We start from the raw sequence: 15,886 nt of genomic DNA, 5'->3' as shown, positions 1-15,886 counted from the left end.
CAGCTGCAGCATCCTAACAAAATCATCATTTTAATCCCCTCTAATTACCTGAATACGGACCGATTCCCTTAAAGGGACATCTTAACAAAGACATGAAATTCCCTTCGTATGAGTTCTGCCGATGGTTCTGCCGGTGAACAGGTGTGTGCCGAGGTTTTTCAGGAGTAGTTCCCTCCTTGTGTTAGACAGCTGAGCCAGTCAGCAGAGCAGAGTGAACAAAGCCACTAGGAGGAGAGAGAGGAAGAGGGGAGCCTCTGGGAAGAAATGTCTCTCACTGACTCCGTCGCCTCGACAACTGGGTAAGAAAGGAGAGGAGGGAGGACCAGAGAGGACATGGGAGAATGAAAGAAGAGGAAATCACAATGTGGAAACAAAGATTCCTACAGAGTGAGGATGGATAAGGGCTCTTCCAGGGTGCATCTCCCCCCTGATCAGTTATTAACTATCATCATAAAGCAGTAACAGATTAGTTTTTGTTTGTTTTCACATCAGAGCGTGGAGCAGGTGAAGCTGCAGAGCACAAGTTCATCAGAAGATGAATGCTCCATCAGCCTCAGGTAAGCCTGTCTGCTGCAGACATCTGCTCTGATCAGGATCTGTTTCTCCTATTGATGAAACCCAATTAAAGGCACGCGGTTATTTTGTAAAATAAACTCAACACATTAACAAATCAATAAAAGTTTGGAGTAAATTGGTTTCATTATGTTCAAAGTAACTATTTTGCCAATAATGAAAAACGTCAGTTGTTAGAAGCTTATTGATTTGATTTCAATCAGAAGAGCAGGAAATAAATATTTTATCCCCAGAATGCTTCGGTCCCCGAGCACCTTCGCTTTCTCACCTCCAAACAACAACCCGTCAACGCCATGAGAAATGAACACTTCTCTTAAGGAACTGGATAGTGAGGGTTACCATGGATTTCCAGTGTGGGAAAAATTAATGGAAGCACATCCACTCTAAACACTGTGCTCGCTCATGCATGAGAAATATATTCATAGAGCAGCAGTGGTGAAATCAATGCCCCTTTAAAATGGGTGGAATTCTGGCTGAGTTTACACGGAGCTGAAGGTGATATCCATTTGGGATGAGATGAAGAGGAGATGAGCTGAGGAGGGGATTTTTATTCTTGCTGCCGTCAGGAGTGGAGGTTAAAACATTCCTTTGTGATGAAAATGGTGACGTAGAGGAATGTTTGTGGGAACGAAGGAGAGAAAGGGCATCTGCCAGAGAGAGATGGAAATCAAGAGAAGTGACTCATAAGAGGCTCTGAGATCACTCACGGGACAAACACCTAAACATAAGAGGATATTTATACAGAGTCCTCTTATTTATGTTTTGTTTGTTATCCTAATTAGATGATATTGTTGGCTTTCTGGGGGTAAACTGATCACAGAATAAAAAAATCTCAACTCAGTTTAGTTAGTGACAGCAAACAATCCCAAACCATGATGCTTCCATGTGGTCAAAGCTGACCCTTCAGCTTTCTTCTTTTGTCTCCTTAATGTGGTCAGCTGGAGCCTTTAGTTGATCTTTAAGGCTGTGGAGAAGTGACCCTTTACTGGTGAGACTGGTAGCAGCTTCCAGGTGGAGGCTGATCTTGTGCCTTGATGATTCCTGGGTCAGTTCTGATCATACAGTCCAGACTGAATTCCAACTATGCATCCATTTGCATCCGCTTATCTGAGGTCAGGTTGGAGCCTAAGAACCACAGCCTTACCTCTCCTCAGCCACTTGGGCTTGCTCCTCCGGGGGAATCCCAAAGCGTTCCCAGGCCAGCTGAGAAACATAGTCCCTCCAGCATGTCCTGGGTTTCCGCCGGGTTGGACACACCTGGAAAACCTCACCAGGGATGTGTTCAGGAGGCCTCCTAACCAGATGCCCGAGCCACCTCAACTGGATCCTCTTGATATGGTGGAGCAGCGGGTCTACCCGGACGACCCTTTCTTACCTATCTCTAAGCGAAAGCCCAGTCCTCTCGGTTTTAGATCAATTCCAGATTTTGGTAAAGTGGGTGCACATCCTCTTGTCTCCCCCTCCTTCTATTTGGACTGGGCTTTAAATTAAACAAACAACCAAAAAGGAAACTGTAAATAATTATAACTGCATCTTGGAAACTGAGAGACCTTTCCAAGCTTCTTATTTGCAGGTATAATGTGACCTGGAGATATTTCCCAAAAGGACACAAGGAAATACAAAAATGAAAAGAGTAACATGTGCACCAAAATGCATGCATGCTAAACAGAACAGGCAGAAAAAACAATCTCATCAGTCCAGGATGGTAGAACTCTGAAAAAGGGGTTAAGCACAGTTTATAGTTCATCATCTCTGTTGTTTGCATTTCAGTGAACATGACGGCTCAGACAGGAAATCACAGCAAAAACACCTCCCTGCATGCAGCTGACAGGCAGGTGCATCACGACCAGCTGAAAAAAAACCCAAACAAAAATCCAGAGAAAAGACCTGGACATGCTTAACCAGCCTCACAACATACAAGAAACAAGAGGAGGGTACGTTCTGCCAGAACCTGCACATGGGAGTTGTTCCAGGCCCATGCATGCATGTATCCGACTCATTTCTGACAACTTAACTGCAACAATAAGAACAGTGTCACCATATTAGCTGGAAGACCGCTGCTGCACTAATAAATCCTCAACAGGGGTTGCCAAATTGCACTCTGATTTTAATCCACACCTGCGCAGGGTTTAAATGAACTGTGTCCTCTTAATTTTTGCAGAAAGGGGGCAATGTCGAACCGTTCTGTGGGTTTGTAAACACATCAGATACAGCAGGCTCTGCAGTGCTTGCAGCGATTCACAGCTGTACGTTGTTATGATTGTTGTGGACGAGGTTCAGGAAGAACTGGCAGATTCATGAAGGAGAGAGGTAGGGACGCGTCCCCGAGGCCATGGATCACTCTGCACCTGCAGGTGTTGTTGAACAGGTGAAGGTTTACAAACAGTGGTGATTAATGAGGTCTAAGTGATAGCAGAAACTTAGCTGAGCTTGTTTCAGTGTCAGATTTGATTTAATCACTGCCGACAAGAACAGAAATGCAGCTGAAGTCCTCCACATCAGTTATGATTAATACATGTGAGGTAAGGGCAGGTTCTAGATTTGATCGTGAACGTTTCCAGTTATCATCACAACGTTTCTCTCCTGCTGCTCTTGACTATGTCTCCTCTCCTCTCCTCTTCTCCTATCTCCTATCACATCCTCTCATCCCTTCTCATCTCCTCTCCTCTTATCTCCTCTCTTCTCCTCCTATCTCCTATCTCCTCTCATCTCCTCTCACATCCTCTCATCCCTTCTCATCTCCTCTCCTCTCTTCTCATCTCCTCTCCTCTCATATCCTCTCATCCCTTCTCATCTCCTCTCCTCTTCTCTCCTCTCTTCTCATCTCCTCTCCTCTCACATCCTCTCATCCCTTCACATCTCCTCCTCTCCTACCATCTCCTCTCCTCTCTTCTCTTGTCTCCTCCTATCTCATCTCATCTAATCTCCTCTCCTCTCTTTTCTTTTCTTCTCCTCCTCTCATCTCTTCTCCTCCCATCTACCCTCTTTTCCTCCCATCTCCTCTCATCTCCACTAATTTAATCACCTTTAATCCCCTTTCCTCCTTATCTCATCTTATCTAATCTTTGATCTCATCTCCTTTTCTTTCCTCCTCCTCATCACATCTCTTCTCTTCTCTTCTCTTCTCTTCTCTTCTCTTCTCTTCTCTTCTCTTCTCTTCTCTTCTCTTCTCTTCTCTTCTCTTCTCTTCTCTTCTCTCCTCTTCTCTTCTCTTATCTCCTCTTCTCTTTTCTCCTCTCCTCTCCCCTCTCCTCTTCCTCTTTCCGCTCCTTTCTTGTCCTCTCCTCTTCTCGTGCCAATGCAAGGACAATCGTTTGAACAACACAGAAATAAAACCTAACAAGATTAAGCAAATCTAATTATAATTATAGATCGGCAGCTTCTTTCAATGTAAACACAATATTCCAGTTTTCTTCCAGGATGGGCCATGTAATTGTTTTCTTCTGTTCCATGATTGCAGCAGAGACCTTTTGCATCACAGAGAGAAACAGTACGGCTCATTTCTGAATAATGGCTCTTGATGGTTGCAGATGACCAATAATTCAGGCATCAGACCACAGCCGGGAAATGGGTTTATGTCCTTGTTTTAGAAATAGATGCAGCAACATTTGAGTGGGTGATTGAGCATTTACATATTTGCATTAACCCCCTATATGAATATGTCCTCGATAGAGCCAGCAGTATTTCACGTGCATTCTCCGTGTACCAGTGCACTGATGACCTTGCATGATATTTATGATATCATGAACACAAATAAAACCAAACTACTGTTGTTTCTGTGCCGTCAATCTGCTGCTGTCGAGGCAGATGGCTGCCTTGATGGCATGTCTTTCATTACCTGTCCAATCTGAGCTCAGCCTAGTTCTTACTGTGGTCTTTTAATGTGCAATGTGAACGAGTGTGTGTGTGTGTGTGCCTGGGAATGGTTTGTGGATTGGGGGTGAAACTGTCACAATTATTTTAAGTGTGGGAAAGGGAGGGAATGTGGGTTATATAGGTCATTTTAATCTGTTAAGCACTTTGCTTAATTCGCTTTGCCATGAATTTCTCCAGCCTTATGGACTCCTTCAGCTTTACCCAGCATGTTTCTGGCCCCACACACACCAGGGGGCACACTCTAGACCTTGTTTATACCCTTGGTCTAAATGCTGACCATGGACGTAATTTTTTTTGGGGGGGAGGGGGGGTGCATGTCCCCCCCACTTTTTCCAAAGTCAAGTTTTGACCCTTGCACTTTTTACCATCCAAAAACAATATTACGCTATATTAAATTGACATTGGTTGAGCTCTAGGAATAAGTGGAAAACAACCGTTTGTGTTGAAGCCTGTTTCCCATTAGAGCATACTGTAAAGATACCCCCCCCCCCCCCGTGCCCCTCCCCCCCACTTCTAAAGTGAAAATTACGCCCATGATGCTGGCAGTGTTTGTCCTGAGGACGTTCATATTTCAGATCACCATTGCATTTTCTTTAACTTGTCAGTTTCTGCGTCCCCACCTCCTGCTTGCTGTATGGTTAGTTCTCGTTTTCTTAATGAGAGCACAGCTAGCAATTTTTCTGCTGCTTTTGATCCACCCTGTTCTTCTGATAACGACCCAGATTCCTTAACTTCTCAGTTCAACGAGCACTCTCTCTCCATTCTGGACAACATCTGTCTTGTCAGAACCAGATCAGTTCCTGCAGTGAACCCTACTCCCTGGTTTAATGACAGCCTTCACAGCCTGAAGCGCCAATGCAGAAAAACTGAGCACTTGTGGAAAAAAACCCATCTCCATGTCCATCTGCTGCACCTAAAGGATCTTCTGACATCCTTTAACTCTGCAGTCAGAGACGCCAGGGTTTCCTATTTCTCCAACCTGGTGTCCCAGAGCAAAGGGAACCCCAAGGTGCTGTTTAACACCATCAGCAGCATCGTCTCTCCTGCGCACCAGGCTAAAGACCAAAGGTGACAGATCATTTGCTGCTGTGGCCCCCAGACTCTGAAACTCTCTCCCCCTGAGCCTGAGATCAGTGGACTCAGTGGTCTCCTTTAAAAAGCAGCTGAAGACTCACTTGTTCAAGCTGGCTTTTGTATGATCTTCTTCACCACTCTCTCTTTATTCTGCTCTCCCCACCTATTCCACCTTCCTCAGGATCCACTGATTTCCCTCTTTCCTACTCACACTCTCTCTTTCTTAACATTTAGTTTTTTAATCACAACTGTCAATTTTTGCTCATTTAAAAAATATTTTAACCATTTTCTAAATTATTTTTTATAGCTTTACATTTTTTGTTTTTGTGAAGCGCCTCGTGATTTTTATCTTGAGAGGCGCTATAGAAATGATATTTTCTTCTTCTTCTTGTGTTGCATCCTTTGCATGAAAAGTGCTATATAAATAAAGTTTGATTTGATTTTAGCTTTAATGTGACATCCATGCTTTTTACCATCAGGCTTTAATAAAATGAAGGGCTGTGGTTTAAAACAGCATTTGCACATCAGTCATGTGGACGTTTGACATGAAAAGCTGTATTACTGAGAGAGTGAAGAGCAAAAGCTTTGATAACATTCCCATTACACACACCCATACACTGCTGTTTCATCGTCTAACTGCAGTCTGACTTTGTCACAGAGTGGCCTCGCTGCTGCAAGAAGAAATAAATTCTCAATTTTAACAATAATTTAAAATGAACTTTGCGCAGCTTCAAAAGCATATTAAAGACTTTTACAATTCACACGCAGGCCTTTTTAGAATCCGTCTTCACCTCTAAGGAAAAGAGTCTCATCATTTATTTAGTTTATTAAACTCTCTAAATTGAAAATTCTCCATTTTTAATGACGGATTTTTCTCTTTGGCTCCAGAGCTGAGCTCAGCTTTTGTTTCACATAATCACAATTCAGTTCCTCACCTGGCTGACCTTAAAGCTCTGCTCTAAAGAGGCTAGATAAATTGCTGCAGTTAGTGCATGCGCTGCCACCGGAATGCAAAATGCCTGCATCACGGTGTGTGTTGTAGAGTAAAAACAAGTGGCACCTATTGACACCATTAGTCAAAGGCTGCCCATCATGGGAGATAAACCTGCTGTTATCCCGCAGCTCTTCCAATACCACACTCACTCTTCTTGTCAGTAATTAGACAAGTGAGATGATTTAATTTGGTGCAAAGCGAACTTGGCTGCACCTCGACTCCTGACATGTAGACACCCACTGGTGGGCTCTCTCCAGGTGATGACAACTCACAGAAAGGGGAATGAACACACAGCTTTTAGCCTGTCCAAACCCAACCTCGTGTGAGTAGCATCTTAAAGCGAGATCCTGCCAAATATTTTTTTTATCAGCCCCCTTTTCCCTCTGATTTCCTCCAGCCTTGATGACTAACTTAATTCTCTCATGTCCTTGTTTGTTATGGCGGGGTGTGTGTGTGTGTGTGTGTGTGTGCGTGTGGGTGGGTGGGTGGGGGGTGGGGGGTGGGGTGGGGGCTGTGTCCTTGAGTAAGACACTAATGGGCCATTCCCATCTGTACCGGGTCGGCCCGGGCCGGGTAGCCCCAGTCGGCCCCAGCCTGGCCCGGTTGATTCCACACATCCTTGCCTTAAGCCCATGTGGGCTGATTCTACCCACCAATCAGAGGCTTGCTCTAATGGAAGGTGTGAATTTGCTGTCAGCAGTGGGTGTGTTGGCCCTGGTCGGCCTGAAGCAGACCCCCTCGAGAAGAGGGCTGAGAATGAGCCTTGGTTGGCCCGGAAAAATACCAGGCCACCTAGATATGTAAACAACCTACGCTACCCGGCCCGGGCCGACCCGGTACAGATGGGAATGGCCCATTAAACTGCCCTGTCTGCTTGTTGTGGTCGGAGGGACCGATGACACCAGTGCTCAGCAGCCTCACTTCTGTCAGTGCGCCTCTGGTGTGTGTGTGTGTGTGTGTGTGTGTGTGTGTGTGTGTGTGTGTGTGTGTGTGTGTGTGTGTGTGTGTGTGTGTGTGTGTGTGTGTGTGTGTGTGAACGTGAACCTCCTATCCTCACACTTACTGTCCTACTCCCAAATAAGATCTGAACCAGCCTAAGGCCAGACCAGAGATTCCCACATAATACTCCAAGCGATGGAGTAAGACCCCATGATCCAGTGTGGAACGCAGCCATAAGAGCCAACAAAACAAGTAGCACTGGATTTCAGTTTCCAACAAAATGTCATTTAAGACCTTTGTCAGTGCTGTTTCTGTACTGTGAAAAGCTTTAAAGCCAGACTGAAACGTTTCCATGATGTTAGACTCTTCTAGGAAGTCCATTAACTGACTATAAACACATTTTTCCAGAACTTTACTCAGAAACGGAAGCTTTGCAATTGCCTGGTAATTGTAAGGATGTGAAATGTCTAACCCCGATCTTTTTAATAGAGGTTTAACAACCGTTTTTTTTTAATCCAGCAGGACACAACCAGAGGCCAAGCTGCTGTTAATAATTGTCAGTACTGGTGGTGCTATTCCATGAAAAGCCTCCTTAAACAGCCGTGGTGGTATAGTCTAATAGAAATTCCCAGCATGAAATCTTGTGTAAGGATGTTGGACTAATACTTGGCCCCTCTATAAATATTGTGGCCTCCTTGATGGCCCCATACCCAGAAAAGTCCTAGATCTGCCACTGTTCTGTTCAACTTTGTAGAAGTTAACCTGTTCTGTATTTTATCTAATGCTTGAGTCTACTGTTGTCAGTATCCATCATCTACTTCCTGCTCGCTTACCCAAAGAGAGAAAACTGTGAGTGAGTAATAATCAAGTGGTGCAAATGTGTCATTCACAGGTGCCAGAATGGATGTGGAGGAGGAGGCGATGCTGTTTCAAACCAGCTGGGGGAGTGGGGAGGAGGAGGAGGATGGAGTGACACACGCTGCAGGACAGCAAGGTTTATTTGGGAATGCTGGGGTTTGTGGGCTGTGGAGGGGAACAGGGTGGATTTACACACAGCCCTGGGCAAGCAGCATGGCTTTAGGGGTGGCCTTCCTGCTCCCGTGTGTCCTGTTTGCCTACATGTTCCTCTACTGCCCTCCTCTGGACATAGACCTGTCCTACAGTGCCTTTGAGGTTCACAGTCACTTCTCAGCGGAGCGCTTTGATGCCCTCACCATTGCTGTAAAGACTCAGCTGGGGTCCTGGGACAGACAGAGACGTGATGTAGAGGCTGAGGAGCTGCAGGAGCTTCTGATGGAGAAGCTGCGCAGCCACATGGACACCGTGGGCATGAGGTCCTCAACAAGTTCAAATAGAACATTACAAACAGAAGACGATCAGATGAAAGCTGGTAGAGATTCAAGGACAGAGTCTGCTTTAAATCAGGCAAAACAATGGGTGAAGAAAGGGTCAAATCCCAGTGAAGCAGAGGCAGGATTTTGGGATGGAAATTCCTCCATTCCTCTCATTAGGAGGCGTAGGTTTGCCTCTGATTACTACCGGCAGAGCCAGGCTCTGTGGAGGATCGAGCTGGTGTTTGTAGCTCAGGGACTAGGCGATCGCAACATCTTCACTCCAGAGCGCCTGGAGACGATTCACCGCGTGGAGCAGCTCCTCATGCAGCACCCACAGTTCCACCAGTTCTGCTGGAAACCCATGGAGATATTAAGGGATCCTCCATTAGGGCCGTCCTACTGCTCCCCACCCAGCTCACTTCTGTCTTACCTCTATCCCAGCGAGAAAGGGGGAAAGATCTACTATGATGGCATGGGGCCAGACCTGGCTGATATTCAAGGTGGGCTCCAGTTAAACCACCGACTCCCAGTGACAGCCTCACCAAACCGCTGATTCACGCTGTTTGTGCTTTGTCGTAGGCTCTCTGAGTCTGGCCATCACCCACCCACAGTTCTACTGGTACGTGGATGAAAGTCTGACTCCTGAGCATCTCTCCTCCTCTCTCCTACGCAGCGAGATCCACTTTGGCGCTCCTCTGCCGTCCTACTACTCCCTGCAGGACCGAGCAGACGAGCAGAGAACTCGCTTCAAGAACTTTGTGGTCCAATACGCGGACATACTGACCAAACAGTCCACCAGGTCAGACCCAGCATTAGCCAGAGTTTCAATCTTATTGTGGTGTATTTTCATCATTAGCTTTATAGATATCCACGTGTGTGTGCAGGCAGGTGAAGGTGTTGTACGGGGGCACGGAGCTGTTTGATAATGAAGTGAGACACACGTTTTACAACGATATGATGCTGGCTGTCATCAGTGGAGTCTGCATCACCTTGCTCGTCTTCATCCTCACCTCCTTCTCTGGTACAGAAGCTGTTCCGTCTTTTACCCAAACCTTTTAATTTCCCGTCAATGTTTACAGGCTCCTTTGTTGTGTTTTTGCAGTCTTCTTGACTTTCTTTGGTCTTGCTGCCATTGGTCTGAGCTGTTTGATGGCTTTGTTCTTGTACCACGTTGTCTTTGGTGTGAGGTACCTGGGCATCCTCAATGGAGTTGCAGCATTTGTCATTATTGGAATAGGTAAGTTTGATGGAGCATATTAAAAACACATGAGAAAGGTTTAGTAAATATAGTAGCTCAAGCTCCTACATTTTTTCTAGTCAAGTCTAAAGCAGAAATCCTGAGTTTTTTTGTCAGATGCCACCACCTAGAGGTTGGAAAAGGCATTGCACTTTAAGCCCCTTTATCTACTTGTGATAACACAGCTGAAAGCAAGGCCTCTCTTTCATGAACGTGCGTCTCTAGCTGGCTAACAGAGCTAAAACACATTGTTTTACAATTATTATTCTATTATTTCATTAATATATATATTTTAAAGCTTTACCTGTCCATAAGAAATGTCGCCAACTCTCCATCAGTCTAGGTACTTCTGCAAAGTGCACACGCTCTGTGATTGACCTCTGTACATAAGGAGATGTCTAGTGCCAGGAGTGGACTGGGACAATAATTCAGACTGGGATTTTGGTACCAATCCAGAACAGACTCGTAAACTGCCGCGTTTGTGTGGGGGTGTTAGCTGCTTAAATCTCAGGTTGATTGACAGACATGTAATCTCTGATGGCTGGCAGAAATACCAAGAGGGCCACTTCAGCTGTCAGGCCACCGGGAACTGTCCCGGTGCTTCCGATTACCTGTCCGCCACTGTCAAATGCTATTGGTTAATCATCATCATCATCATCATCATCTTCATCATCATCATCATCATCATCATCATCATCTTTAGAGCCCCTTACAGGCATGAGGCATGCCACCAAAGTGCTGCACAATAACAAATTAAAACTAATAAAATAACCCAAGACTATTGAATCCATCTAACCCAGAGAGTTAAAAGCCAAACCATAAAAGTGGGTCTTCAACCTTGTTTTAAAAGCTGCAACTGATGCTTTACAGGTAGGGGAAGTGCGTTCCACAGTGTTGGTCGTGCTACGGAGAATGCCCTATCCCCTTCCATCTTTAGCCGAGCTCTAGGAGCCACCAGCAGCAACCAGCCCTCGAAGCTGAGCATTTGAGCAGGGACATAAGGCTGCACCAACTCCATTAAATAAGCTGGAGCCAGTCCATTCAAAGCCTTAAAACCATTAAAAGGAGTTTTAAAGGAATTCTAAAATCCACAGGCAGCCAGTGAAGAGCAGTCAGAACAGGTGTGATGTGATCAGACTTTATTTTGCCAACCAAAAATCTAGCTGCAGCATTCTGAACGAGCTGCAGACGAGCTACTGTTCAAGTTAATCTTGTGTGCTGCTCAATCCAAATTTCATGGGGCTTTACAGGACAGAGGGCGGGCTTAGCAAAAAATAAATAAATAATAAAAAAAAAGACACTGCATACGTTATTTCACAGTACAGGGCAGGACCAGTGGCGGTTCTACATGGAATTACTCCCCGGGTGAGACATCCCTTGAGCACCCCTGTCCCGCCCCCCGTCCCGCCCCCCCCCCCCCCCCCCCCACACACACACACACGCACATGCACACAGTAACACAACTCTATTCTTTTCTACAAACAAGCATGTTTTATCAGAACAAATACTGAACATTCATTTTTCTAAATTGCACATTAATTACCATTAAGTTATCAGAATTTAGAACAATATACTACATTATGTACATAAATTTATCAAAAATATATAGAATCAAATATGCAAAAATAAACAATAACAAAATATAAAGATTAATATATGAACAGAATATATAATACATATTCTAAATGGCAAAAATCCTTCATCACACATAAAACACTGACCACTGCAGCATTGCACTGAGAACAGAAAACGCAAACTAAAACATAACCTTCCTGGCCTTCCTTGATGCACAGTCATCTATGATGTCACCATATGAAATCTGCTCCCCTACTGAGTGACTGATACTGATGACGGCCAGGTTAGTGAGTCGCTCCTGAGACATGGTTGACCTCAGGAATGACTTGATCAACTTCAGTTTTGAAAAGCTCCTCTCTGCTAAGTTAGTTGAAATGGCTTGAAATAAGGGCTGCGCAGTGGCGCAGTGGTTGCCTTGCAGCTAGAAGGTCCTGGGTTCGCTTCCCGGCCTGGGATCTTTCTGCATGGAGTTTGCATGTTCTCCCTGTGCATGTGTGGGTTCTCTCTGGGTACTCCGGCCTCCTCCCACAGTCCAAAAACATGACTGTCAGGTTAATTGGTCTGTCTAAATTGTCCGTAGGTGTGTGAGTGTGTGTGCAAACAGTATGTCTCTGTGTTGCCCTGCGATGGACTGGCTCTCTGTCCAGGATGTACACCGTCTGATTGCCCATTGACAGCAATGGACAAGCGGGTTCAGACAATGGATGGATGGATTTGAAATAATTTGCTAGCCTTAATCAAAATATTAAGGCAGCAAGGTTACAAATTATTTAAGTTGAGTCAAATTGACTTTTTTTTTTACATGCTTCAAAAAGATCCACTCTTAACTTCTGTTGTTGAGTGCTGCTTTGTGTAGCTGATGTTGAAGCCTCACAGGAAGCCGTGGTGACCTTGTAACTGATCTAAAAACAAAATAAAAGAAAAAAGTGTTGTAATAAAAGAGTGAAACTTACAACCTACCAGACCTCATTTCATAATTGCTAATCAGCTATGGCTGATTTATTTTTTGGATCACAGTGAGTTACACTAATTCTAATATATTTTTATTTCTATTATACACACATCTTACACTTTAAAATTTTTATTTTCACATTACTGTTATCAGGCTCTCTTGTTCTGGTTCTCATGATAATTCTGTTTCTTTCAGTAAGTTATCTTGTGCTTGGCAAAGGAAATGATCATTTTTTGCCATTTTTGGGGTGTTTATGAATGTGGAAGAGACCCAGCATCCTCTGATGGGACTAATAACATCAAGAGATAATAAATAAAGTAATATTTAGGTCAATTTAGCCCTTTACACGTGACCAGGACACTGTAATCCATTTTTGGCAATGGAATTGATCATTTTTTGCCATTTTTGGGGTGTTTATGATGATACAGTAGACAGTATGAGTACAATAACATCAACAGATAATATATAAAACCCGTATGTGGTCATTTTTAGCCTCCATGAAAAACTGAGCGATTCAATCACTTTTTGGCAAGTAAAATGCCATTTTAGTTGTCTAAAATTAAATCATCAATAAAGAATTTAAAAATATTTTTAGGCCTTTCTTATAGGTAAACAGGAGGGTATAGTCATTATTTGGCAAGTGACAATCTTAATTTTATGTGCTGAAGTGCTTTTATCTTGTTACTTTTAAATAGAGCAAAGTAATGTATAGATAGTAATCTACACAGTGTCAGTAAAGCCAAAGCTTAATCAGTTTAAATACTATTTTTCAGGTAAAAATGTGCCCCAAACTAGTTAACTGTGGCTCCATGTCAAGTGGACTAAAGGAAGGAAGGGGGAAAAAATCAAATAGCTGGATAATTGTTTATTTCCATTTATACAACGTTTGACTTTACATTCAATACAGGGCGCCATTTTACATTGTTTATTTATTTTTTAGTATCAAGGCTGTAACATAAAGAAAGCCAGTTCTTACTACAAACCATCTTTCAATCGCAAATATTGCAAAAGGGATTAATACATCCTCATTGTGAACGTTTAAGACAAATAGCAACACTTAAAACAACTTCCGAACTGGAAAAAACTAATATTCTCGATAAACATCTGTTCAAGTACCGGTGTCGGTACAGGATCTGCTCAGGTGCAGGATCGGATCGGGGTCCTTCGACTGCCGATGACGTCACATTACTGCAAATCTACTCGGCTTTCACACATACATTTTGGAAAGACATCAGCAATTTTGTTAATAAATTCTTGTTTGTTAACACCTAAATGTTTTCTTTATAATTGTAATTTGTTAATAAAACACCATATTATTTTTGTTTTGTAAAGAATGTGAAACTGCATAAAACCAACATGGGACTGACGAAAAAGAGAACAGTTCTTATATGTGAAGCCATATCTGTTTGTATTAATGTGGAGTTCGTCTGTATATTTCCTTAGTTGTTATCGAAATACATTCTTTGACTCAAAATATTCCTTGGTGTCTTTCAATAAAGTTCTTATACTTTATTTTGCCCCATTTCATCAACATCAAGAGCTTTTGAGGATCACCATTTATCATTTGCTTATATTTTACATTTACTTTGGAAATTCAAACAAATTTTCTCCAAAAAGTGTTGATTTTTGGACTACAGGACTACAACCGCTAAGACTACGACCGCAAATTTGTTCTGACCAATCGGAATCATAACGTGATAACGTCACTTCCATAAGCTTCATGTTCAGCCAATCAACTACTTTGACGTCATCGGCAGTCAAAGGACCCCGAGCTGATCCTGCACCCGAGCAGATCCTGTAAGGGTGGTTTTGGAACGACTTTAAAACCGGAAGTAAATCCGGACCCGGTACCGGGTCCGTGGGTTTTAAGAGGTTAAAGCTGAATTTACGTTGTTATGTACACATAACACACACATTTATGGTTCTGAGATGATTTCATTCACTATTCACATGACTAAGCAAATACTACTAAATGAATAAATTGTTGTGCAACAACTTTTTAAACAATCATGAAATACTAATGTTAGGGATTGTATCAATAACCCAATACCTGCAGCTAAGAGAGAGAGAGAGAGAGAGAGAGAGAGAGAGAGAGAGAGAGAGAGAGAGAGAGAGAGAGAGAGAGAGAGAGAGAGAGAATAAGCAGACAGGTCACCAAATTACAATCAGGGGCAGGAGCTCAAGACAACTGCCAAGAGATTCTGCTCTGAGAAGTTTATTTATACAAGAACGAAAGATAAGATGTGAGAGAGACCGTGTGTGTGTGTGTGTGTGTGTGTGTGTGTGTGTGTGTGTGTGTGTGTGTGTGTGTGTATGAAGTACAAGAATGTGCGGGTGTGTCTGAGTGTGAATATGCATTCAGGCATAAAGTAATACATTAGTTAATAGGATTAAAATAATGAAACATAAAAATTCTATAACATAATTCCTCCTGTTTATCCGAATAGGATAACCAAACAAAAAGAAAATAACAAAACAGGGAACAAATAAAGTTAAATAATAAAGTAAAGAGCAAATAAAATAATAAAACATGATAAGGCAAACACAACTGACTATAATATCAAACAGCAGTTTACAGAGATACAAGTCAGATAACGGAAATCAGTTAAATCAACACCATCATAGACCATGTAGAGCTATTGCATACTTATTGATGTGAATTTACTGCGATGCGACAAATTTACAATTTACAGCAGTTCCCATAAAGAGATGGGGAAGGATTAGCAAGACCCTATAATATACAGAAAACATCAGTAGAGTTTATTGAAACATCAGATTAATTTAAAGCTACAGGTCGCACACAACTGTATCTGTGAATGCGGAAATAAGGAACAGGTAGTATTAATTTATGCAGCTCTAATATGGCAGAAGCTGAGGCAAACCAGGCGTTTTTCATCAAAGGGCTTGTCCGTGGACTGAAAGTCCCAGTTGAAGAATGGTTTGGAATGGTTAGAGTCCTCGTTAGTTGATTATCAAGATGAATCAGCTAACTATCTTACTTGGAGAAGTGTCAGGCACCACTGACCTCTGTGTCTGAATAGGTCAGCGTAGCCCAGCAGTCTCCTTTATTTGGGTTCTGGCAAGGAAACTGTGAGATTTGGCATGTTGTACTGAGAAATGGCTGAATCTCACCCAGTAACATGTGAACAAACAAATGAATATTCAACATTTGTAAATCCCATTTAAAAAAAATTTGGGTCTGTGACAAAGATTTTTTTAAACTTTGCCATATTTTATGAAATCCGAGTTATAAAATGTAGCCAATTCCATGTCTGCCTTTTAATAAATTAAATATTTTGTCATTGACAAAAATGTACTCGCAGTATTTGATG

General features: G+C 42.9%; 1 protein-coding gene across 4 annotated transcripts in view; it reads left to right on the top strand.

Moving 5' to 3' along the window:
• Window positions 1-164: 164 nt before the first annotated feature.
• Window positions 165-15,886, top strand: part of disp3 (dispatched RND transporter family member 3) — a 26,595-nt gene continuing 10,873 nt past the window's right edge. Inside the window, exons 1-7 of one of the 4 annotated variants that reach the window (XM_070546058.1) lie at window positions 174-387; window positions 493-557; window positions 2,344-2,507; window positions 8,349-9,290; window positions 9,370-9,589; window positions 9,675-9,811; window positions 9,893-10,027. In XM_070546058.1, coding sequence (XP_070402159.1) covers window positions 8,357-9,290; window positions 9,370-9,589; window positions 9,675-9,811; window positions 9,893-10,027 — 1,426 coding nt within the window. In that variant the 5' untranslated portion in view covers window positions 174-387; window positions 493-557; window positions 2,344-2,507; window positions 8,349-8,356. Of the gene's footprint in view, window positions 388-492; window positions 558-2,343; window positions 2,508-8,348; window positions 9,291-9,369; window positions 9,590-9,674; window positions 9,812-9,892; window positions 10,028-15,886 lie in introns of all 4 variants that reach the window. The other 3 variants (XM_070546057.1, XM_070546056.1, XM_070546059.1) reach the window with 3 other exon arrangements.

The sequence above is a fragment of the Nothobranchius furzeri genome, chromosome 17, assembly GCF_043380555.1.
Source record: "Nothobranchius furzeri strain GRZ-AD chromosome 17, NfurGRZ-RIMD1, whole genome shotgun sequence".
Taxonomy (NCBI): Eukaryota; Metazoa; Chordata; class Actinopteri; order Cyprinodontiformes; family Nothobranchiidae; genus Nothobranchius; species Nothobranchius furzeri.
This window is presented reverse-complemented; position numbering and strand designations above follow the sequence as displayed.